The sequence below is a fragment of the Panicum virgatum genome, chromosome 9N (assembly GCF_016808335.1).
Source record: "Panicum virgatum strain AP13 chromosome 9N, P.virgatum_v5, whole genome shotgun sequence".
Lineage (NCBI taxonomy): Eukaryota > Viridiplantae > Streptophyta > Magnoliopsida > Poales > Poaceae > Panicum > Panicum virgatum.
The window spans coordinates 5,444,451-5,467,452 of NC_053153.1; the positions used below are offsets into that span (position 1 = coordinate 5,444,451).

A 23,002-nucleotide genomic window follows, 5' to 3' on the forward strand; every position below is an offset into this window, starting at 1 on the left:
TATTCCGTCCGTTTCCACGTCGGAGCCCACCAACTAGAGCCCCAATCCGCTTCGAACTCCCCGCATCGGAAGATCTCAGCCGTCCATCAGGCCATCACGACTAGGGTTTTTGCTTCCACCAGTACCCGCCTCTATAAATCAGAAGCGAGAGCCAACGCCGCCACCACCCCGCCCGCTCCCAACTCGCCGAATCCGCAGCCGCCGCAAGCAGAGAGGACAGGAGCTCAAGAGCGAGCACCACCCCCGCCGCCGCGATGAGGGCGAAGGTTCGTCCCGATCCTTCACCCTCCCCTCCGTTGCGGCTACGTTTGTTGTTTCGATGATGCCATGACATTGTGTCGTAGAACTGCGGAACTAGTGTTGCCCTAGGGTTCGGATGTAGAAGCCGTGCTTGTGTAATTCCTGGTGATTCTTTTTTTTTTCTTTTGGTTCGACTGGTTGTGCTATGTTGTTCTCTATGATGACTAAACACAGATGACGAGTCCGATCTAATCCATTCCATTAAACCATGGGGACAATCGAGGCATTTGTCTGAGAGAACACTGATCTGTATAAAAATGATTTGTTTCGTTTAGTTTCTGTTTCAAACTTCTGTTTATTTGCTAGCAATTGTTTCGGCAGTACTGGCATAATGAGGAAAACCTAGATTTTGCTGATATAGTTGATGAGAAATACCTCCTACTCATTCTGAATGCCAGAACACTGCTTGTTTCTTCTGTTTTGTTGGTAGATTAGGTCTCTTTTCTTTGCCCTGGCCATCATGAATTCAGTCTGATTTTAAAGACTGAGATCACATCTTGTTGACTGTCATTCGTTACCTGCTTAGTATTTGCTTGATGTTGGGATATGATGAAGAACCTTTGGTCCGTGTTTCTGATCACCCTTGATGAGTAAAACACTCCTAAAGAATCTGATCCCAAACGATTCGCTAGATTTTGCTCCTTGCATGTATATTATTATCTGATGAAACCAACCAGCCATGAGGATACTGATGCAGCTTGGTTTGTTTTGGTGTGCAGTGGAAGAAGAAGAGAATGAGGAGGCTCAAGAGGAAGCGCCGAAAGATGAGGCAGAGATCCAAGTAGGCGCCCTGGAGGAGGAAGGGAATCGTTGGCTGCATTGCGGTGTAGGCTTTGTTGGGATAGTCACCCTGATGTGCTTCGGTGCAGATGCAGGAGATATTCGGGTTCTAGTTTAATTTTCAGCTCATCAAGACTCTGGTCATGTTCTAAGGCTGGGTTTTATGTAATGTGAGGATAATCATATGTTGCTTTATGACTGATGTTTATGCAGTTAAATGTGATTTCGGGCACTAAGAAATTTGCTTTCTGCCTATCTGTTGCTCCCTTGTTATTGGTATTTGTTTACCTTCTTTGAGCCATTTCCTCATGTGACAATTCCTCAGATGTCCAATGCTGTTAGATCTGTTGACGGAACTGTTCAGTTTGTGCATTCTAAGGGGCTGTTTAGTTTCTAAAATTTTTTGGAGCCGTTTGACTACTAATTAGGAGTAGTAAATATAGATTAATTATAAAACTAATTACAAGGATGGACGGGAAATAGCGAGGCGAATCTACTATGGCTAATTAATATATCATTAGAGGTTGGTTACATTTAATACTTTAAATTAGCGGTCAAACGTTGCAAGTTACTGTAGTGCATGAAATTTTTTGGGTCAAACTAAATTTTTGGGTCACCAAAAAACGTTGCAAGTTACTATAGTGGTCAAACTAAATTATATTCAGTTTTGGTTGAAGCATGGTCCCCTTTTTTTGGTGAATGCAGAGCACTCCCATCACTGGTGAATGATCATATGATGGGTATTGTTTTGCTTCTGATTTATTCTCAGTTCTGCATTGCTGCAAGCAGAACAATTCCGATTCCATTTCTGCTGTCGGCTCAAGCTGTTGATCGCACTCCATTGTGGATATGTTCAAAACTGAAATGTGTTTACTAATTCGCAATTTTTTTTGGTTATGACTGAAATGTGTTCGTTGCGCAATTGGAGATCGCAGATTGTGCTTTGGTATGGGATTTGCATTTGCTACATTTGGAGGAACGACATTGCCCTGTCTGCTTCCAAACAGCCAACAGTTGTCTTTCAGTGAAACTTGTGGCGGCGACTCGTGATTTCGGGAAGGGAAACAGATGAGGTGCAGCCGTGCAGTGCTGGCCTCGCACCTGCACCACTCCCTTATCCGCTGGGCCTAGCCCTGCACTAACTGTGAGCTTCTCAACTCCATCCATGGAGGCCATGGCCAGGGCGAGCGTAGCTTCCTCGGCCCAGCTCCGCCCCTGCCCGAGCCCGCGCCGGAATCGCTGCCCCATGCGCTGCCCCGGGCGACGTGGTGTTGCTTGCTCGGCCTCGGCGGCCGACGCCGACGTGGTCGACCTCTTCGACGCCGCCAAGCTCACGGTAGCGACACTGAGACCTCACCGTCCGTTGGTAGCAAGCCGCCATGCCTTGCCTGTGCGTGTTCTCCAACGGGTGTTCGCTCGCTCTCTCTCCAGGTGGACAGGTTCGTGAAGAGCGGCATGGTGGTCGGGCTAGGCTCCGGGCCGGCGTCCGCCCTGGCGGTCCAGTACCTCGGCACGCGCCTACGCCGGGGATCTCTCACCGACATCGTCGCTGTAACCTCGTAAGTTCTGACCGCTACAGCATCATCTGTTCCTTCTTTGGTACAATGGCACCGTTACTGACAGGCACTTGAAACAGTTGCATCTAATCAGCTCTTGGGATTGATTGACCAGCCAGGTCCGTGCTCAGTGCTAGCGAGGCAGACATGGCTGGAATACGGGCTAGCAGCTACCAGGAAGGAACCCAAGTGAGTGTGTGCACAAGTGCCGCAGCCATGGGTTGCAAAACTATTCTTATAAACACAGGAAGAACAGCATCTGAAACTGTGCTCTGCTCAATGACGTGTAGATTGATTTTGCTTTCACTGATGCTGAAGTAATCGAGGAGGGCACGCTGGCTGCTGTCATCGGGCGGCGCAAGACCGAGAGTGGAGAGCCCTCTTTCATGGTGGAGAAGGTATTTAAGCAGAAATCTTCAGAATCAGTATGCACATGAATTTCTGATCCTGTCGAGCACCATTGTACATGTGGGCAAGAGTAATAGACGCTTTTGCATATCTGACCAATCTATTTAATTTGAACCCCTGTTTGTACAGACAATGGTTAAATCAGCTGATAAACTTGCCTTCATCACTGGAAATGACAAATACCTGACAGGCGTCGAGGGTTCCATTCCAGTCCTGGTTAAAAGTGTAAGAGAAGAATTCTGTTGCTTCAGATATCTTCATTATTATGCCATGAATTATGAATATGAAGAGAGGAACAGATTATTTCAGGGAAATTGGATAGACACTGCTGAAGAGATCGACGATTTGTTCCTAGGGGATGCAGAGGTGACCTCATAGTCATTGATACAATACTCATAGCTAATTTTTTCAGAACTTGAATACCTGCTAGACTGCTGAAACTGAAACACTCATGAATGTTGATACACCAATGTATGTGATTTTCTGATCAGGTTTGGAGGAGGCCATCATTTGGGACAGCCGGTCCACTGGGGGGTGATCACCCATTGGTCACCAAGGAGGGTCATCACGTACTTGATGTGATCTTTACGACCCCCATCCCTGATCTTGGTATGCTGATGGAAAATCATTGCAATAAAGGAGCTAAACTCAGCTTGAATCCAAGTAACCATTTCTTTGGCGAAAGCTTTATAGCTGGTTGCTTTGCCATCTTTTTTTTTTGGCAGGCCAGGTAGCAGAGAAGCTGGAGAAAATTTCTGGCGTTGTGGACCATGGGATTATTTGCAGCAATCAGTAATTTACTTAACACAAGCAGACACAATACACTTTTCAGTTATTGTATTTTAAGGTGGATCATGCATGGCCTTTTGAGTTGTTCTTACACGCTGCATCTGCTGACCTGCAGATCATACGCGGTGATTGCATCGAAGGGGGAAGTGCAGGTCATTGAGGAGAAATCGTCAGTGATACCATAGTGCTGCAGAATTCTCCAGTTGCCTGCGGAGGCGCCATTTTTCTCAACATTCCAGATAAGAGTCTACTTGCAAGTTGGCTGGAAAATGCCAAGAGTTAGTCGTATATATCGTTAGCGAAAGTTTAAACGGAAAGCATCTTTTACCGGCAGGTTACTGCTAACTATGTTGAGCAGCAAAGCTGAGTATGACTGCATGACAGGATGCCGACTGTCAAATACCTTTACGATTTCGGCGGTGTGGGGATCATGGCCAGCGACCTGTCATTAGTAGACGATGCGTGTGTGGAAGCTCCATTTTTTTTTCCCAAATGACTGCAACGTGTCATTTCATTAAGAAAGAGAGAGAAAATTGGAAGCTCCAATCTAATATGTAGTTTCCATTAAGAAGCTCCGATCTAACATGCGTGCTGGCAGTCTGGCAGAATGGTAGCTTAAGAGTTTAAGGCCATCTAGAGGTGCTGCCAGATCCTTCGCAGCAGCGGCCAAAGGAATCCATCGACTGAACGACTCATACTACGAATATCACGATGACAATATCCTCGCTGGGAATATCCTCCAGCAAACTGGTCACTAGAACTGTATCACAAGATGTTTTAACAATCGAACATCCTGCGGTTTCCAGACAACGCCCATTCTCTTGTTGCATCATGTATCAGAAGCTGGGCTAATATAGTCTTTTCTGTTAAAGTGCATAGCTCTTTTTGATAATTTCTTCGACCAAAAGAGGATGGAGGTACAACAGGGGAGGCAGGAGAACAGGTAGCCAGATAGAGCAGAACAGCCATTGACAACCCCTCTGAGGTTTGTCTAATTGAAGAACCAGCATTGCCACCTAACTAGAAATTTCTTCCTCCAGCTAAAGTCAATGTCCAAAAAATCATAACCTCCTCCACCTTCACTCTGAATCGCTCTCCATGCTCAGAGCCTTCAAGCCTCTAGCCCTCTGCGGGATATTTTGCTCATGTAAGTAACAAGCATTTAACAGAATGAACTATCTAAATTTGAAGCAGAGAGGGGCAATGTGTGCTTCTTGAAGCAAAACAAAAATAGTTATATCCAGGTTACCTTTTTTGAACTCTTCTTCTCTCGAACTTCATATCTCTCATGTGACAGATCTGACAACCAAGCTCCTGGGCTCACCATCTGTGATTGTACAAAAAAAAAGAAAAGACAACAGTGTAAAAAAAATGATCATGACATCATAGAGAACAAGAAGTTCAATTAAGTTTTTGAGCTCGAGCATTACAAGCAAGCACTTTTGCATTAGCTTGGGTCTTTTCTTTGGTCTCTGTGGGAGCTTGCAGCCCTTCATTGCCATGAAATCCTCCTCCTTCTCCTTGTTAGACAATGCAATGAAGAACCTTGGCATCGCAGTGGTTCCCTTCTCCTCTGTTAAACCACCAAAATCAAACCCATTCCCCTCAAAAGGGAATGGTGAACCCCTAGTGGAGTAATACCGGTCCTTCTCCGGGGAGAGTGCCATTGACTGCTTGTACTCGTTCGCTTGTGAATCCGATTTCCTGCTCACAGAAGGCGTTTTCAGCATTCTATCTGGGAACTTGCTGATATTGCAGTGGGGCAATTTGAACAAAGCCTGAATAAACTGAATGTACCTGCGTTGAAGGGTGCCTGGGCGGCGTGGCGAACGGAATGGTGCGATGTCAGCTCCGAGAAGAGGCCGACTCGAACGGGGTACAGCACGCCTAAGAACTTCAGATGGCGAGGGTGATGGTGAGCCGTCATCACGCGTCTTGACACAGCGCAGCCGCTTGCGGCTCCCCCATTGCAGGAAGAGGTTTGGCTCGCTGGGAGACCTAGAGGGCCTTGAGTCCTTCACCTCCTGATCCATCCGTATCCTGAAAGCGAACACAGGTAGTTAGGTACCAAGTAGAAACTGAAGCGAATGGAGCGAATTTGGATAAAAGTTCCCGTGAGCCCCAAAGTTCATCAAAAAAGAATCTCTTTCCGAACACACGAATCAAGGGGCTCTCCCTCCCTACCCAAACACGCTAGCATGAGAGAGAAAAAACTCGATCTTAACTGAGCAAGGGGAGAACTAGCAAACGGAAAACTACTTGTTTGATACCAAGGAAAAATCTAATCTTGCTCTTCAAGAAGTTGCCTGCTAGCTGCTGCAAGCAAATCAGACGCCCCCAAGCAGGGGCGTACCCTGTTCGACGGGTCAGATCCGAATGAAATAGCTTACTTCATGGTTTGGGGCGCCCAGTTTCGCACAGCCGGAAGAGAGACGAGGGCGCAGGAATACCTGGTGGGTGTTCGTCGTCGGCGACGAGCCCGGCGAAGACGCGTCGAAGGGCGTCGCCGCAAGGCCACAAGAGAGAGGGGAAGGGGAGTAGAGAGCTGCACGGGAGAAAAATAGAGATGAGAAGAAGAGGGGTGAACACACACACACCGGCGCACCGCGCAGTCAGCGACGCGCTCGGGCCGTCTCCAAGTAGTATCCGCTCGGCCCAAAGATTGGAACGGGGCATGGCGCTTTTTTCATTTTTATATTTAAAAAAAACAAAATTTTAAAAATATATTCCGAATATGGAAATTTCCAAACCATCCAGTTGGCGACAGGACCTAAATGTAAAAAAATTACATTTAGATCATGACGCCCAGGGCGCATTAAACAGTAAATTTGTAAAATTGATATAAAATCGTCGAAAAATAAAAAAATACAAACTCAACTGTTCTGGATTCTATGAAACAAGATCTATAACTTTTGTTAAATAAAGTTTTTCATTTGATCAAAATATCTTGCTCTATTTTAAATATCAGTTTAATGCACTTTTATTTAAATCTCAAGATCCATCCTTTGGATGCATGTCATCTTTGGCCAGAGTGTTGCATATGGTGAGCATAGGCTTGCACAAAATTGGTAGACCCAGAAAACATTTCTAGAATAATTTTTTAAATTAGATCTTGTAATATGTCTAGTTTAAATGGGTTATTTATCCATGCTGCTATACTGATTATTAGAAGCCATAACTTCTACAGTACCATTATTTTATTTTCTAAGAGCTATAAAAAAAAATTTGGTAAATTTTAGATAAGCACAACTAGACCAAATGAATTATTTCAGATTTTTCTAGGTACAAGAACTATTTTTCTTGATTTAGATACATTGATCAAATGAAAAACTTTATGTAACAAAAGTTATAAATATTATTTCATAGAATCCAGAACAGTTGAGTTTGTATTTTTCCTATTTTTCTACGATTTTATATCGATTTTACAAGTTCACTGTTTAATGCGCCCTGGGCGCCAGGACCTAAATGTAATTTTTTTTACATTTAGGCCCTGTCGCCAACTGGATGGGCGACAGGCACCCTGTCGCCCATTAGGCTGTTTCCAGCGGCTCTCCTATCCGGCCTCGCATGCGGAAAATGGGGAGCTGGGAGCTACTGTGTCCCTTTCCAGCAGGTCCCCGCATGCGGATGCGGAGCGCCCGCAACCAGGAAAAGAGGATGCGTATTCCTGCGGCTTCTCTCTCCTACCCGCAAAACTCCTGCAAGCATCTTCCGTCGACTCCCGTGCTAGTGCAATCCTTGTGAGTTGTGTCCTATGAATCACTGGCAGTGGGACCCACGAAGCTCTTTGCGCATGCGACTTCGCATTCTGCTGGAAGGAAGCTTCGTTTTGCGTGCTGCCTGCTCCCAACACTCTGTGCAAAGATGCCCTTTTGCCTATCCGCACCCGCACACTGCTGGAAACAGCCTTTGGGGGGCAACATACATCCATTTTTGAAATTTTTTTTATTCGGCATATATTTTTGAAATTTTATTTTTTTAATATAAAAATGAAAAAAGCGCCGGGGCATGGAATTGTTCGAACAAGCCCAGCTAGCCTGCTGGGGGCCCGAGCTTCAGTTATTTGCAGCCCTAGGCCCATATATCAGATGCAGTGTTGTTTTGTTGCAAGAGGTCTAGGTGGGGTACCAGTGTCGTATATTAGATAGGATATTTTTTTTTGAACAACGGTTGTGCCTATTTTATTGATAAAGAAGAAGAGTACAGCCGGCTAACTGGAAAAAGATTTGAAAAAAGTATTACTCTCTCCGAATTAGTGACTCCAAATCTTTAGCTCCAGCGAGACCCCAAGCGGCTGGCTCGTTCTTTATTTTTGGAGAAAAGCCCCGGGGCGGACATTTCCTGCTTCTTGAAAATTCTGGCGTTTCTCACACCAAATCTCCCAGATAACCAAAAGAGAGAGGGAAAGAATTGCTTTCCGTGGAACGTGTTCACTTGATGTGATGTTAGACCACCATTGCAGAGTGTCCTCACTCGGTCTCCACTGCTGTGGGCACAAGGCAGGCTGTGCCGTCCAGGACGCAACTAGATAGGAATTAGATATTAGATAGGAATTGGGTCTCTACTCAGTACATACAGCTCTTTTAAATGTTTTTTCTTCTTCTTGAATGGGTAGCTCTTCGAATGATTGAATCTTATAGAAATACGAATACTCCATCTGTTCCGTTTTGTAGGTTCGTAACTTTTACTATGCATCTAGGAATGGATGGAGTACAATTTTGAGACATACATATATTTCCTTTGCAGGTAAATATACAGATTTTACCATGGTTCCTAAAAAGAGACCACTACTTTCACCGTATACCGTTTTGTTTTTGAAACGAACCGGACACCATATACTGATATACCATGTGATGATGTATTGTTGGGCAGGGTAGAGTTAGGTGAGGGCATCAGCAAACCAAGTATGACAGCATGACCACGCGCATACCGCACTCGAGGCTGATCTTCCCAACAAAAAACGCGTGGACGTTTCGGTAGACGGTAGTTAAAACCATTCCTCTCGACTGACGGGAATCCAGATCGCTACTACCTCCCTCTCAAAATAAATACAATTCTAAAATTTAAAATTTGTCTCACAAAAAATATTAATTTTCACCCACCTACCACAAAAGACAAACTAATTTTTAGAAGATTCTCACAAAAGACAACTAACACCTCACTCACTCACCACAAAAAATAAAAAGTATTTTCGTAATTTTACACTTAGTATTAATTTACGTGCTTGATTTTAAAATTGCATTTATTTTGAAACGGATGGAGTACTAGAATCTTCTTGACCAGAACCGTGGACGAGCCATTTCTTCACGCAAAGGAAACGGACACGGTCAGGCACGAACCCTCTAGAAGAAGTCACTCGTACGGCGCGTGCCCCAGCGCAGCCGATTCAAAAAATTTAAACCGATCCAAAAATTTCAACTTTGTACTAACGATGCCGCCGCTCTGGTCCAAACAACACCGAAACCAACGACGCCGTCGACGCTTTCCATGACCTCAAAGTCATCAATTCATCTGCGTCCCCGTCTGTATAACATGCTCTGCTGCACCTGTGCAGCCCTCCTGCATACTTGCTCGGAGGGGAAAGGCAGGCCAGGGAATCATCAACCAAACCAACGCGACCTCTGACCTCTTGCTTCGGGGAACCATGGCCTCGCGGCTGTTGCTCGGGAGGATCCAGTCGGCTGGCCGTCTGTCCGGCGGCCATGGCCGGCGCCAGCTGCTCGCCTTCAGCGACGGTCCTCCTCTCCCGCCGGCGGGCGGTCGATTGGTCTGCAGCAGCGCGTACAGACAAATCAAGACGGACGCCAGGATCACGGTTTGTTCCTGTTCTGCCTATCCAAGTTCAATTCCAGAATCATAGAACCAGCTCTAGCAAAGTACTGGAATTAACAAGTTCACCACCGGATGGCAAGCTTCGTAGTTGTGCATACCTTCGAAGGAGAAATGCGTTCCGATAATTTCTGCTAGCTGGATCAGTTGTGCATGTGCTGATATCTTTTCTGTTCTCTTCTATGCGTGTGTCTATCTATCCAACATCCATGGTTTCTGATGAGTTCTCTGACGCTACCTGTTTGCAATGTGCGCGCAGGACCACGAGCCACATCTTGACAGGTTTTCAGACCCCCAGGTTGCTCATGAAGACCGCCAGTTCATTCAGTTCTTGGACAGGATGCTGGATGCGATAAGGAATTCTCAGAGTCTTGCACAAATACGAAGTGGAAGGACTGCAAATGGCCTGAAAGTTTTGGATGATGACATATGAGGCATGTTCTCTTTGCGGAAAACACAAGAGTTGAAGAAACGTGACAGTTTGTGTTGTATAAAGTGACCATGATGTGTACTGTGAATAACAATGCACAACTTAGTGTGTGAGACTGCTATAGTTTAGGTTCATTCATATTGGCCCTGTTCGCTTGGCTGGTGTTGGAGGCTGTTGCTGGAGTGGTGTGAGAGGAAAATATTATTGGCTGGCTGGTGCTAGAGGCTGCTGCTGGAGTGGTGTGAGAGGAAAACACTGCTGGCTGGCTAGAGGCCGCTGGAGCAGAACAGGGTTATTATGGGTGAGAGCATCGGCTAATATCAAATATATAGGTACTAGTAATTTCATTTCTCTGAACTCTGGTGTACTTTTGGATATCAATAGTAATTTCATTTCTCTGAACTCTGGTGTACTAATTGCAGATAATCTAACACTAAACTACAATAGTTAATAAAGTGCAGGCTTACCTTTGCTCAAATGATTTGGCCAATTAAATAGCCAGAAGAAGCTGAAGAGTACACCATATGACTTCATACTTGTCCGTACACTTTCATAGTATTTGCAAGTAGCAGCTGAAACAGTCGATGGTAGTTATTACAGCCTCACAGTAAGACATCTGAACATGTCAACCTTCTCCATGAAAATCTCGATATCAGACAACAACTTTCCTCAAATTTTCCTTTGCTTTCCCACATCTTTTAGGTTTTAATGCTTGAGAGCAGGTATATATCCCTACAGGCCACATGATGTATGTTGCTTCAGATAACGAGAAAGGATTTGAAAAAAAAAGAAGTGCATAGAAAATAAGGTACTGTGTGTTCACCAAAGAAAATCATACAAGCAGAACTGCAGAATTTTCACAGAAAAATTTCTCCATTGACTACCCATTGTAGAATAATAGGATTGGTGTAATTGATGGATTGTATTAGCATGAGCCTTGGGGCTGAATATATAGGGGTATATGACTTGGAGGACAAGAAGCATCTCCTACAGATCTGGTAGGATACGGACACAATCCTAATCTACCTAATATAGAGATATCCCTAATATACTCTAACATCCCCCCCGCAGTCACAGCGGGAGCGTTGCAGACGGTGAGACTGGAGAGAAGTCCATAAACTGACATCCCCCCGCAGTCACAACGGTCAGTGCGCCGCAGATGCTGTGGCTGGAGTGGAAAACCACAAGGTTGCTCAAGCAGATGATAGCCCTTTGTGCTGATGTCGAGGTAGCCGAGGTGAGGACGAGTAGCCATGGTCGATGATGCCGTACGTAGAGTAGCCGTGGTTGACGTAGCTATGTCGAGGTTGCCGAAGACAAGGTAGCCGCACATGAAGCCGCGGGCGCACGAGGAGACGCCATGGTGGTGGCGTAATGGAGAAGACGCCGGAGACGAAGATGGCGACGCGTCGAGGCAGTCGTAGAGGGAGCGATGCCGAAGTCGAAGCAGTCAGGCCATCGGGCGACACATGCCCGAGCTTGCCAGGCTCGGGAACGCATCGGGGACGATGGGCACGCACCGGTGTTGCCAATACCGAACGTGCAAGGGAGGATGCACAACCAGATGCCGTCACCGAGGGGGATCAGCAGAGAAGGCCTCCATGGCAGTCGCAGGCGCAGAAGAAGGCGAGGTAGAAGATGCCAACGCCTGCTGTTGCTGGAGTAGACGAAGTAGTCGGAAAGAGACGGCGAAGAACTCGTACAGCTTGACGAAGACCATGCGCGGGGCGCGCATCGACGAGTCCACGATGAGGTCGGGGACATGGTCGACGGCGGTGAGGAAGCAACGGCGGAGAAGACCACGGGGTGACGCCACTGCTGCCCGAAGAGGCGATGCAGCCGCAGCCCTACGTGCTCGGTGAAGGGCGCGCTCGACGAGGATGGACGTCACGGGAGCCGGGTGGATCACGCACATCGGCTGATCAGACCGAGTAGCGTGAGGCGAGACGACGATGGGCGAAGTCGGCGAAGGCGTCCCGATCGGTGAAGACAAAGACAAGCCGGCGAGGGTTGACGTGCGAACGAAGCGGCGAGGAGGACGGTGCAGATGGGTGTCCCCTAGGGCGCCGTCCATGTCACCATGTTGCATGTCGAAGGTGAAGAAGAGGCCGGTGAAGTCGATGCCGACGTCGGAGTAGAGGCGCGAGGTCGACGGGCGGTGGACGACTCAATCTCGATCAGTGATCGAATGAAAAATCAGAGAAACTAACCAAAAATAAACCAGCAGCAGCTTCTCGTGTAGAACTGTCGGGGTGCGCTTAACACCTCACCCACCTCATCTTTTCTCCTCTCGGCACAACACGCCAGCACAGTCATCTTGTGCACGCACGTGAGAGAGAGAACAGAGGGGGGCGGGCACCTGCGGTCGAGACGGAGGGGAAGGGCGCCGGGGAGGAGTCGGCGCCGGCAGCGGATCCCCGCCAGGGTGGAGTCGCCGTGAGGCGGCGGATCCCGCCTGGAGGAAGGGAGTTCCCCAGGCCCTGGGGAGGAGGAGCATGGCCAGCCGCGGCCGCGGTTGCCGACAGGCCAAGGCCCGGCGGAGTGGAGGCAGCTTGGCGCACGGCGTGGAGTGGAGGGGTAGATGGACGGGGCGGAGCGGGTTCGCCGTCGTTGGAGGAGACCGGCGCGGATCCACCGAAGGAGGCGGGAGCGACGGAGCCAGCTTGCCGGCGGCGGATTCCACCAAGAGAGAAGCAGGAGGAGGGAGGCCAAGGCCCGCTCGCCGCCGCCGACACCCGGGTGAGTTCATCACGATCTGTTGCTGCTCGACAACGACTGCGGCAGATCAAATCGATCTACCGCGACACCTAGAAGACCAGCAGATCCTCGATCTGCCGTGGAGGGGGTGGAGGGCGCGCCCCCCGGCGGAGATCGACATCTCGCGGGGGGGGGGGGGGCGCTAGGGGACCGTCGCGGGGGCTTGCTGGTGGCGAGCCAGGGACGGCCGGTGGCGCCTGGAGGACGAGGGCGCCGGGGAGCAGCGGAAAACTAGAGTTTGAGGCCTAGGGTTAGAACCCAAACTCGTGATACCATGTAGAATAATAGGATTGGTGTAATTGATGGATTGTATTAGCTTGAGCCTTGGGGCTGAATATATAGGGGTACATGACTTGGAGGGTAAGAAGCCTCTCCTACAGATCTGGTAGGATACCGATACAATCCTAATCTACCTAATATAGAGATATCCCTAATATACTCTAACACCCATGAATTTAATGAGCTTGCACACTGGTATCAAGGCACCATGTCAGCGCAAAAGGAATGTAGAGACAACATGGGCCTGTCAGCATGCCATGGAACCATTTAAAATTCTGTGGAAGCATCTGAACAGAAGAAAGAAAAAAAGGAATTTTTTCTTATATGTTAAAGACGCACCGCTCGGCGATCGGCGAGACGTTCCACGTCAGTGAATTTTTTTTTACCGTCCGTTTCAAGATTTACGGCTATCTTCCTCTCCGCTAATTCACCCAGCTAATTCACCCAGCTGCTCCCTTCGCGAAGCATCCGCCACTGCATAGGCCGCCGTCGCGCCGCCGCCTCCTGACCTGCGCCGCACCTCCGCCGTCGCGGCGCAGCTCCGCCGGTACACCCCCCTCCGCCTCCTTCTCCTCCGCCTTCCGCTGCCGCTTCCGCTGCCGCTTCCGCGACCTCCACCTTCGTCCCACCCCGATGCTGGGCTTCCTCTGCAACGAAGTGCCTCGCACCGACGACGCCTGCTCCGCTCGCTTCGTCCACACCGCGGCCTGGTCCCCGCCCATCGCTGCCGGACACGGCTGGCACGCGCTCGACGCCCGCGCCGGACGCGTCCTCCTCCAACGTGACCCCACCTCGATGTCTAGGACCTGCTCGCCGGCGGCGACCGCGGCCACAACAACTTGCCCGCCCCGGGCTGTTGCGGCGCACGCGGAGCACGAACGTCACGCCGCTCTGCGAGGACGGCTCGGACGGGCTCTTCCGCGTCGTCCTCGTGGGCACGGACGCCGAGGGGACCTCCCCTGTGCAGCTCGCCCAAGAGCGCGGCTCCCGCGGGTCACCTGCCCTCGCGTCGCCTCCTGCGCCGCCGCGACTGATGGTCTGCCCTAAGACAGATGCATAGATCTGCTATTACATTGTGCTACATTGATTTTTTATTTGCGAGGTTCACTATGTTTGCCTTACAACCTGCGGCCTAAGATTGTGCATCCGTAACCTGTCACATGTTCTTCAATTATGGAGATGAAGAACCCTCATCTCCCCTTGCAGGTTCGTACAAACCTCCTCCTCTCACCTATTGCCGCTATTCCCTCTCTCTGCCATGGAATCCGAGGTACCCCTCTCTCCAGGAAATCCAATGGTATTCCAGCAAAATTTCTTTTTAAGCATCGAAGGTATTTTACAGATCCTCTGCAGCAAGTTTGTTTCCCCCCCCCGCTTATGTGGCTAACTGAATAAATACAGAAGTTTTTGGCATCCCTGACCTCGATCTGTTATTACTGCCACTAAAAGAAGAATGGTAAATTTCATTTCCCAGCGAATGTAAAGGTATGTTATGCTTCTATGACATTTTCACTAGGTCAGGTAAATCCATGATTGATTATGTAGGAGTTGATCCCTTCTTTCCTATAATAGGCACTCTATCCCAGAGAATACCTCATAGAGGAACACTGCTTTCATAGAGAAATCTCTGTTTTTCCTAAACTGGTCCTTCAATTTCTTCTTCTTCTCCTGTTGCAAGCTTCAAGCCTATACCCCTACGGAAAAGAGGAGCTTGCTGGTTGTGCCAGGTTCTAACTCCTTTCACTCATTCTAACTTGCCATCTCGGTTTCCACTGAACAGACATGAATACTCACCCAAAAAAATTCTCTCCTTTCATAGATAGCATTCTTGCCAGTTGTTGGAAGACAAGCAACCTTTCCAAGGTCTTCTCCTCCCATCCATTGTGTCTTCCAACACTATTCCAATTCTAAAATTATGCCATTTAATATCGTTGCTCCTACTCCATTTTCTTGACTCAGATGTTCAGTGAACAGATCTTACCATAAGTTCCCATTCTCAAAAGTAATATTGATTCTGTCAGATACTATACCCTGCCACACATTTCCTAGGCCTGATTACCATCTCACTGATAAATTAAACCTAAACACTCTGTTTTTGCCCTCATTTTTACAGACCCAAAACAAGTGTAGCGGGAAGCAAATGAAAGAGGTGAAATTACTATCGGAATGGTAACTGGTAATGCCATTCAACTTCCTGCACTGGAGGTAGCACCACCTATCTTGGGTTCCTCTCTTAGTTTCATAGTTGCAGTGCCAATATAGGACCTCCTAAACAAACCATTCCAGCTTCTCATCTCCATCTACATAGCATCGTTGACTGTTATTATATGGAAAAGGATCTTGCCTTAATCTGCTCCCAATACCGCGCCAAACCAATAAAAATGCCTAATTGGATAGTAGCTGCACCGGTGTTTCTAGCCAACTATTTGCCATGACAGATGCTAAGAGCTAAATGCTTACTTCAGTTCATACTAACAAACTAATTGGATATGACATACAAATAGAGATTAGGCACAGAGACATGCTTGCTCCCAATTCTTGAAAGGGATGAATATATCATTGTGACTTAAATAAGTTATTACAAGTAATAAATTTCTTATCAAATTCCTAGCAGAGCTATTTCTCTAAATCTTTAATGATAATGTACATGTCTCTAAAAAATAAGGAAGTGTTCACTATTCGTACTATGTTATGTGTGTATTTTTTTTTTGGTCCTCCAAAAAGACCTTGAGAGATAGTGTCTTCATGCTGCTTAAGACATTATCAGGTACCAAGAGTTACTTTTCTTGATCCTGTTGTTGCTTGCTCATGCCTTTTCTTATTTTCATGTTTCATTCTTTGGGTTGGCATTCCCGTGGGCCATGCTAAAAGGGTAAAAAAAGAAATACCAGGCCTAATACGTAATCCACCTACACGTTAGCAACCTATTGTTATCTAACTTCCACATTTGAGATTATAAATTATATTGAGTTATAGCCCTGTTACTTTTGATGAATTTCACTATGCACTTATTGTCTGAATACAAAAAATAGAGAGCCTTACAGTGTTGTGCAATTTTGGCTCTTTTGGGTGACCCACGTTCGTGTGTGGCAAAGGACAAGGAGCAAGGATTTAACAGCTTTAACTTTGTAAGCTTTTCCCTCCCTTCTTTTCTGGTATATCATTCTATTTTTATATGCATACTTCCCCTACGGCTCAAGTATAATACATATGAACCACGTTACATGCTATGCAATTATATTGCTTTTGTGAAATTTATGTTTTGTGAAGGGAAAAAAAAGTGGTCTGAGATTGAACTTGAGGGGGATACATGCAAAAAAAAAAGCCTCAGGGGCGCTGCCAAACAACTTCTATAAAAAAAAAGCATGTCTCTTTCAGTTGAATTCAAGAAATGATATGCTCCCAGTCTTTATTGTCAAAACCCAAAAGGAAAATCATGTTACTTCCTAGAGCACTAATAAGTATAACCTTATTACAAGTAAGCATCACACTTATTCTGTTACCTTTTCCAGAAGCACACCTAAACTGATGTCCTATATTTCTAAATTTAAATAGCCTGCAGGAAACCATGTGTAACAAATGCTTTACAAAAGCAACTGGAGACTCCAGGAACTTCATAATCCAATTTCCCAGGTACCAACATAACATTTCAGTGTAGCATCTTTGTAACTATTTGTAGTTCTGTATTTAAACTTATAGGTAAAGACAATTCTCCATAAAAGCTATTACATTCTAGAACACAGGCCAAACGACACACTATTCTCTAAAAAAATGCAAAGCTTGAAGATTGCTCCGGTATTTTTTTTCACTCCACCAACTGCAGCAGTACTACGGTTAAATGGAACTGAACTAAACAGTCCAACTGAGAATTCCTGGATTGGTTTATGGAAACGTTTGACCCCAAGAAAACAGTGTATGTCTGATGTTCGATATTGTACCATTTCTTTGTCTTCTATGACTATTGCATAATGTAACAATAAACATGGCCAGCCAGCTTGATCAGGGCCTTGAATTGAGATGGGAGCAAATGTGTCAATTTCATTCTTAATCAATATTTCTTTGTGCTTTATGTACCAAAAGTTCTTCAACTCCTACTGAAGACCCTCTAAAAATAGAGGAATGCCACCTTTCTGGGAAGTATCTTTTAGAATTGCTAAAGATAGACTTCAAGCCTAGGGACATTATCACCAAGAAGTCATTGCGGAATGCAATGGTTATTGTCATGGCTCTTGGTGGGTCAACTAATGCTGTACTGCATTTGATTGCCATTGCTCGGTTGGTTGTTGCCCAACTCTATCACATGTGCTTATTTTATTAGTACACCAAATCTTATTTGTTACTCATTATGATCTTAAGATTACATTTCAACTGTGTAGAAGCATTTATGCAAATGAAAAAAGCTGATTAACTTGCTACTGATGCTGCAGGGGAAAAAAATAATTTGATTCCAGCTACAACATCTCCATCTTCGTAAGGTCCTTTTGCTCCTTGCGTTCACTTGACTATGTTGCACATTAGAGTACTATCTGTCCTTGATTGTTTTTTATTTTAGGAAATTTCTATATAGTTCATCCTGCTGTGTGTCAATTCATTTATCATATATTCTAATTGAGTACATATACTAAAGCTCCAAGATTTGGAGCGCTGCCGTGAGTCGCGGCCCCACGTGGGCCCGGCGGTACTGTTCATGTGGGCCCGGGGGCACTGTTCATACTAAATAATAATATTGAAGTACTGTTCATGCGGCCCCAGGCACTGTTCATAATAAAAAACAATAAAAATATGATTCATAATAAAAAATAATAAAATTGTAAAAAAATAAAAACATGTGGCCCCCACGTGTTTAAATGTTTAGTTATTCTTTATACACAAAAAACAAAAAAAAATTGTATACTACATTCACCTCTATTACTTATTGGATTTTGTTTTCACTTTGTGAACTCGCAAAATATAATTGAATCATCCATTCATTCCTAATCTTATGATTTTTTCTACCAAAACATTCACATCTATTACTTATTGGATTTTGTTTTCACTTTGTGAACTCACAAAATATAATTGAATCATCCATTCATTCCTAATCTTATGATTTTTTCTACCAAAATTAATAATTAGTGCAAGCTAATCCATCAACTATATCTGTTAACATACAAAAAATGAATTCCTACATATACTATTTATGCAGAACCAACGTGGGTCCTGTGTGCTATTCAGGTGGTACCCACATAATATTCAATTGGAATTCATTCATAAAATATATTTAATTATTTATTTACACGAACATAATAAACATCAATTACATCTACATGTGCTAGCCCCTACAACTTAATGGATTTTAATTCGCAAAATATAATTGTATGACAATTCATGAACTATACCTACTACAAATTACTAAATTTTTCTTTTACCCTACCAAAATCAATAATAAATATAAATCAATTCACCTACCGTACCTACTAACATAAAACAAAAAAAAATCCTAAAAATATATATATCTATACATTTAGCGTGCTCTCAGACTTTAAACTACTATACCTATGTACTTTAACTTTCAGACTTCATTCAATACATCAACATATTGTTAAAATACATCAACAAGATATTGCTTTAAATATAGCACATAATAATATATTTTTATTATAATTTTAGATCAAACCTTTTGCTACAGGCGCGCATAGCGCGCCAACCTATCTAGTCTGAACATACAATGTCTAGGATTAGTTTTACTCAAATTTAAGCAATACTTATACTGAGGAGTTATATTATTATCTATTTAAATACTTAAAAGTTCTAAAAAAAGGTCCTATCCTATAGTAATAATGTAGAACAAGAATGAACTTTTTTTGCGATCAAGAACAAGAGTGAACTTAATGTCAATAAAAAAGCATCTCAATGTTGGTTCAGGTTATGAATCTATATAAACATTCCCTCTTCAATGATTGTAGTATCCTATAAATATCATAGTGCCGTGTGAATTTGCAAGCTTTGGTTGCTTTAATAGATTAATTTCTTTGGCGCAGAAAACAGAACCGGAGGACTACTTCCCGTGCGAACAAGCAAACTCCATACACTTAATCTTCTTAATCTTACCTTTTTGGAATTAACGTCATATACTCCTATGTATCCATCTTCCAATAACAAAAGGAAACTTTATGCTCCGTATGCTTTGGTTGCTTTAATAGATTAATTTCTTTGGCGCAGAAAACAGAACCGGAGGACTCCTTCCCGTGCAAACAAGCAAACTCCATACACTTAATCTTCTTAATCTTGCCTTTTTTGAATTAACGTCATATACTCCTATGTATCCATCTTCCAATAACAAAAGGAAACTTTATGGGCATATACTCCTATGTATCCATCTTCCAATAACAAAAGGAAACTTTATGCTCCGTACTTAACAGTACAATTACTTCGCTATTGGGATAAATTTCATTTCGCTAGCGCTGGGCGCGCGCAAAGTACTCGTGGAAATTTTATTGCTGATAACTTCCAGTTATGTCCTTGCCACAAATGAGAATGACAAAGTTCAGACACCATTAATTACCAACAAACAAAGGAGGCCTGGAACGCCTTTTATCAATTCTAATGAATTATCTATCATCAAAAGTTGCAAAAAGGTCAACTTATACTCACCACTTTTCTCATGAAAATGTCGAACTGCAATATATACTTTTTTTCCAACAGGCAGCTATCTGTATGACAATATGTTCTTCCTTGATTTTCCATAGAACAGCATCAGTGCCACAGGGACAAATCAAATTGTCAAAACCTACAACAAAAAAATGACATAAGAGTAACACAAGTTGCAATGGAGAAAATTGAGGTTATACACGGATATATCTTGCAAGTATAATATAACCTGCAATTCAAGATAACACAACAGTACAACAGAATAGATTAACAGGGCGTAGTTATAATTCAATGTCAGAAAAAAAAATACTAATAGCAGAGAAGCACTATATCTACCAGAATGGCATCCCCTTTAGCTAGTTTTATACCACTCGAAGGAAAAAAATTTAAGATGATGCCATTTTATTAATTTGCTATAATAATCATTTCAGGGGAAACATAAGATGCTGCCATTTTGTTCACTTGCTAGAATAATGACATAACCCTTGATGGCTCAAGTTTGTGCGTGATATTTTGGAGCTGGCAAAACAGTAGCACATCATACAAGATAAGTGGTTTCATTAGGTTAAACAAAGCTGACCTGTGTGTTGTTATCTGGGTGCATGGGGTGACATAGATCTGGTCTTGGAACGTAGCCTTCCTCTCTTAGTTCTTGAAGAAGGCTCTTCAGGGACATGTAGATGTCTTCAGAATCAGGGTGGCTTTTATCTGCGGCAACAAATAAATGGCTGCTGTTATTAACATCTACCCAGCTATATCCAGGTATCTTCTGGACTTTATTATCCTTCATCAATCTTCTAACTTTTGATACACTGTCCCATCGTCCAGCAACTGCATTGATATTGGACATGAGGACATAGTAACCAGAATTACCAGGATCCAACTTAAATAGTTCTTGGGAAGCTATATCAGCAAGCTCAACATTGCGATGCACACGGCAAGCATGGAGAAGGGCACCCCAAATGCCAGCATCTGGCTTGAAAGGCATCTCAGCAATGAAATTAATAGCTTTATTTAACTTCCCAGAACGACTGTATAGGTCAACCATGCAAGCAAAATGCTCCATTCGTGGTGCAATCTGATATTCCTCAGTCATGCATTGAAACAGTCGAACTCCTTCTTCAACCTGCCCAGCATGAGCACAGGCAGATATCAAAGCAAGGAATGTTACATGATCAGGCTTGAATCCTTCCTCTTGCATACGATGCAATAAACTCACTGACTCTTTAAAAAGACCATGAGCCCCATAGGCAGCAATTATACTATTCCATGACACTTCATTCTTATCAGGCATAGATTTGAAAACACGAAGAGCCAAATCCAAGTTCCCACATTTACCGTACATGTCTATCAGGGCACTCTCAGCAAATATGTCTGCCCTTATAGGACCCTTTATGACAACACCATGAATCTCTTTTCCATAATATATAGCTGGTAAACTTGCACATGCTGATAAGGCAGAAGATATAGTTACATTACTGTACTGTATTCCTTCCATAGTCATTTGACGGAAAAGGTCAAGAGCTTCTTCTGGTTCTCCATTCTGTGCAAAGCTTGAAATCATTGAGTTCCATGTCACCTCATCCTTCACAGACATCTTGGAAAAGATATAATGGCTAAGGTCAAGCCTGCCACATTTTGCATACATGTCCATTAGTGCACTCTCCACATAACATTTTCCTTCATATGAATTTCTTAGAACATAACCATGGATCTCCTTACCAAGAACCACAGCAGCCATGCTAGCACATGCTGGCAAGATGCTAGCTACAGTAACAGCATTTGGTTTGATGCCCTGTTCTAACAAGTACCGGAACATTTGCAGTGCCTCTTCACTCATCCCATTAAGAACATAACCTGATATCATTGTACTACCAATAACCACATCGATGGCCTTAGCCGCATCATAAATATTTTGTGCCATCCTCACATCCCTGCACTTGAAATAGATGTCTACCAAAGCACTCACCAAAAAGACATCCATGCGTATACAGTTCCTGACAATATAACCATGTATCTCCTTCCCCTGCATGAAACCATTCAAGTCAGTCAAAGCTGGTAACAAACTGACCAGTGTAACTGAATCTGGTCGAACACCACTCCTCTGCATCTCACAGAACAATCCCAATGCTTCATCAAGAAGCCCGTTTTGAACACATCCTGAGATCATCCCGTTCCAGGTTACCAAGTCATCCCGTGGAATCAGGTGAAACAATCTCCATGCATCGTCCAAGCACCGGCATTTGGCATACATAGACAGCAATGTGTTAGCCACTGCCACCTCTGTCTCTAAACCACATTTCACTGCCAGAGAGTGAAGCTGCACCCCAGACAGCAAGTCAGCCTCCACGGCACACAAAGACAGAAAGCATGCCAGTGTCGCGAAATTGGGCTCACAACCAGATGCCCGCATGTCCCGGAACAAATGCACTGCCCTGTCAATGTCTCCGGCCTTTATGCACCCATCCATCATCACGTTCCAAAGGACGCAGTCCCGCTCTCCCATTCCGTCGAATACCTCGCGAGCGTCTCTGAGGAGGCCAGCGTCTGCGTACATCTTGATGAGCGCGCTCCCAACGTACACGTCACGGCCGAGCCCGATCCCCCGTGCCGTGCGGTGCACGAGGCGGCCGAGGGCAACCGCGCCGAGCGCGGCGCAGGACTTGACAACGTAGGGGAGAGTGTGTCCGTCCGGGCGCGGCGCGGCGGGGTGGCTCCACATCTTGAGGTAGAACAGAACGGCGAGGCGGTGCTGGCCGTCCGCTGTGAATCCGCGGATGAGCCAGTTCCATGGCAGCGCGGATGCGGCGTCGCGCCGCGGTAGCGCGGAGAACACCGAGACGGCGTCGCGGAACCGGCGCGCGAGGACGTACATGCCGATGAGCCGGGTCTGGAGCACCGGGTGGGAGGCGAGGTTCCCCGACGCGACGGCCCGCGCGTGGATTTGGAGGCCCAGAGGGAGGTGGGACGCGGAGACGCAGCCGCGCAGGAGCTCCAGCAACCGGTCCGCGGAGGGGGCATTCATGACGGCCCTCGCGGTGGAGAAGGTAGTGGAGCGGCATGGCCGCGGCGCAGGCTTGAGCCAGCGGAGACCAAGGCGCATGGCGCGGACGCCGACGAGGCCTCCTCGAGGGCTCGAGGCCGTCGCCGTCGAGGAGGGAAGCCGAGCCGAGCCGCCGCCGTCGAGGAGGGAAGCGTGCGGTTTGCCGGTTTGATTCGAGCTCTCGTGGCTTCAGTTCTCGCA

General features: G+C 45.5%; 4 protein-coding genes, 1 long non-coding RNA gene and 3 other non-coding genes across 13 annotated transcripts; 6 read left to right on the plus strand and 2 right to left on the minus strand.

Moving 5' to 3' along the window:
• The first annotated feature begins 105 nt into the window (after positions 1–105).
• Positions 106–1,346, plus strand: LOC120689876. The gene is made up of 2 exons (XR_005681483.1): positions 106–266; positions 1,020–1,346. It is a non-coding gene; the product is annotated as an uncharacterized LOC120689876 (long non-coding RNA).
• On the plus strand, positions 453–540 carry LOC120693700. Its single transcript, XR_005683155.1, has one exon. It is a non-coding gene; the product is annotated as a small nucleolar RNA SNOR75 (small nucleolar RNA).
• On the plus strand, positions 624–691 carry LOC120693638. Its single transcript, XR_005683095.1, has one exon. It is a non-coding gene; the product is annotated as a small nucleolar RNA Z105 (small nucleolar RNA).
• On the plus strand, positions 842–918 carry LOC120693648. Its single transcript, XR_005683105.1, has one exon. It is a non-coding gene; the product is annotated as a small nucleolar RNA SNORD18 (small nucleolar RNA).
• A 793-nt stretch (positions 1,347–2,139) lies between the features above and the next one.
• LOC120689880 (probable ribose-5-phosphate isomerase 4, chloroplastic) lies at positions 2,140–4,397 on the plus strand. Of its 2 annotated transcripts, none has more exons than XM_039972322.1 (9): positions 2,140–2,416; positions 2,512–2,639; positions 2,756–2,825; positions 2,927–3,061; positions 3,174–3,269; positions 3,354–3,410; positions 3,536–3,653; positions 3,770–3,836; positions 3,949–4,397. In XM_039972322.1, exons 1-9 carry the CDS (start codon positions 2,246–2,248, stop codon positions 4,016–4,018), a joined length of 912 nt encoding a protein of 303 aa, XP_039828256.1. In that variant the 5' UTR covers positions 2,140–2,245; the 3' UTR covers positions 4,019–4,397. The 2 variants fall into 2 exon arrangements, with proteins under 2 accessions (XP_039828256.1, XP_039828257.1); XM_039972323.1 differs by having other exon boundaries at positions 2,927–3,034.
• A 235-nt stretch (positions 4,398–4,632) lies between these two features.
• Positions 4,633–6,478, minus strand: LOC120689883. 2 transcript variants are annotated; one of them, XM_039972329.1, is made up of 5 exons: positions 6,284–6,478; positions 5,631–5,873; positions 5,264–5,537; positions 5,083–5,160; positions 4,633–4,960 (listed from the first exon to the last, which is right to left on the minus strand). In XM_039972329.1, the coding sequence occupies exons 2-5, from the start codon at positions 5,864–5,866 to the stop codon at positions 4,913–4,915; spliced, it is 636 nt and encodes a 211-aa protein (XP_039828263.1). In that variant the 5' UTR covers positions 5,867–5,873; positions 6,284–6,478; the 3' UTR covers positions 4,633–4,912. The 2 variants fall into 2 exon arrangements, with proteins under 2 accessions (XP_039828263.1, XP_039828262.1); XM_039972328.1 differs by having other exon boundaries at positions 5,083–5,537.
• Positions 6,479–8,887: 2,409 nt separating this feature from the next.
• Positions 8,888–22,974, minus strand: LOC120689877 (pentatricopeptide repeat-containing protein At4g21300-like). 4 transcript variants are annotated; one of them, XR_005681485.1, is made up of 5 exons: positions 20,339–22,974; positions 19,762–19,897; positions 10,560–10,824; positions 9,764–10,068; positions 8,888–9,602 (listed from the first exon to the last, which is right to left on the minus strand). XR_005681485.1 is itself a non-coding variant. In XM_039972318.1 (1 exon), the coding sequence occupies exon 1, from the start codon at positions 22,859–22,861 to the stop codon at positions 20,324–20,326; it is 2,538 nt and encodes an 845-aa protein (XP_039828252.1). In that variant the 5' UTR covers positions 22,862–22,974. The 4 variants fall into 4 exon arrangements, 1 of the variants encoding a protein (XP_039828252.1); XR_005681484.1 differs by having other exon boundaries at positions 9,438–9,665; XR_005681486.1 differs by lacking the exons at positions 8,888–9,602; positions 9,764–10,068; positions 10,560–10,824 and adding an exon at positions 14,497–15,428.
• LOC120689884 lies at positions 9,417–10,494 on the plus strand. Its single transcript, XM_039972330.1, has 2 exons — positions 9,417–9,648; positions 9,922–10,494. The coding sequence occupies exons 1-2, from the start codon at positions 9,478–9,480 to the stop codon at positions 10,093–10,095; spliced, it is 345 nt and encodes a 114-aa protein (XP_039828264.1). The 5' UTR covers positions 9,417–9,477; the 3' UTR covers positions 10,096–10,494.
• Positions 22,975–23,002: the final 28 nt, after the last annotated feature.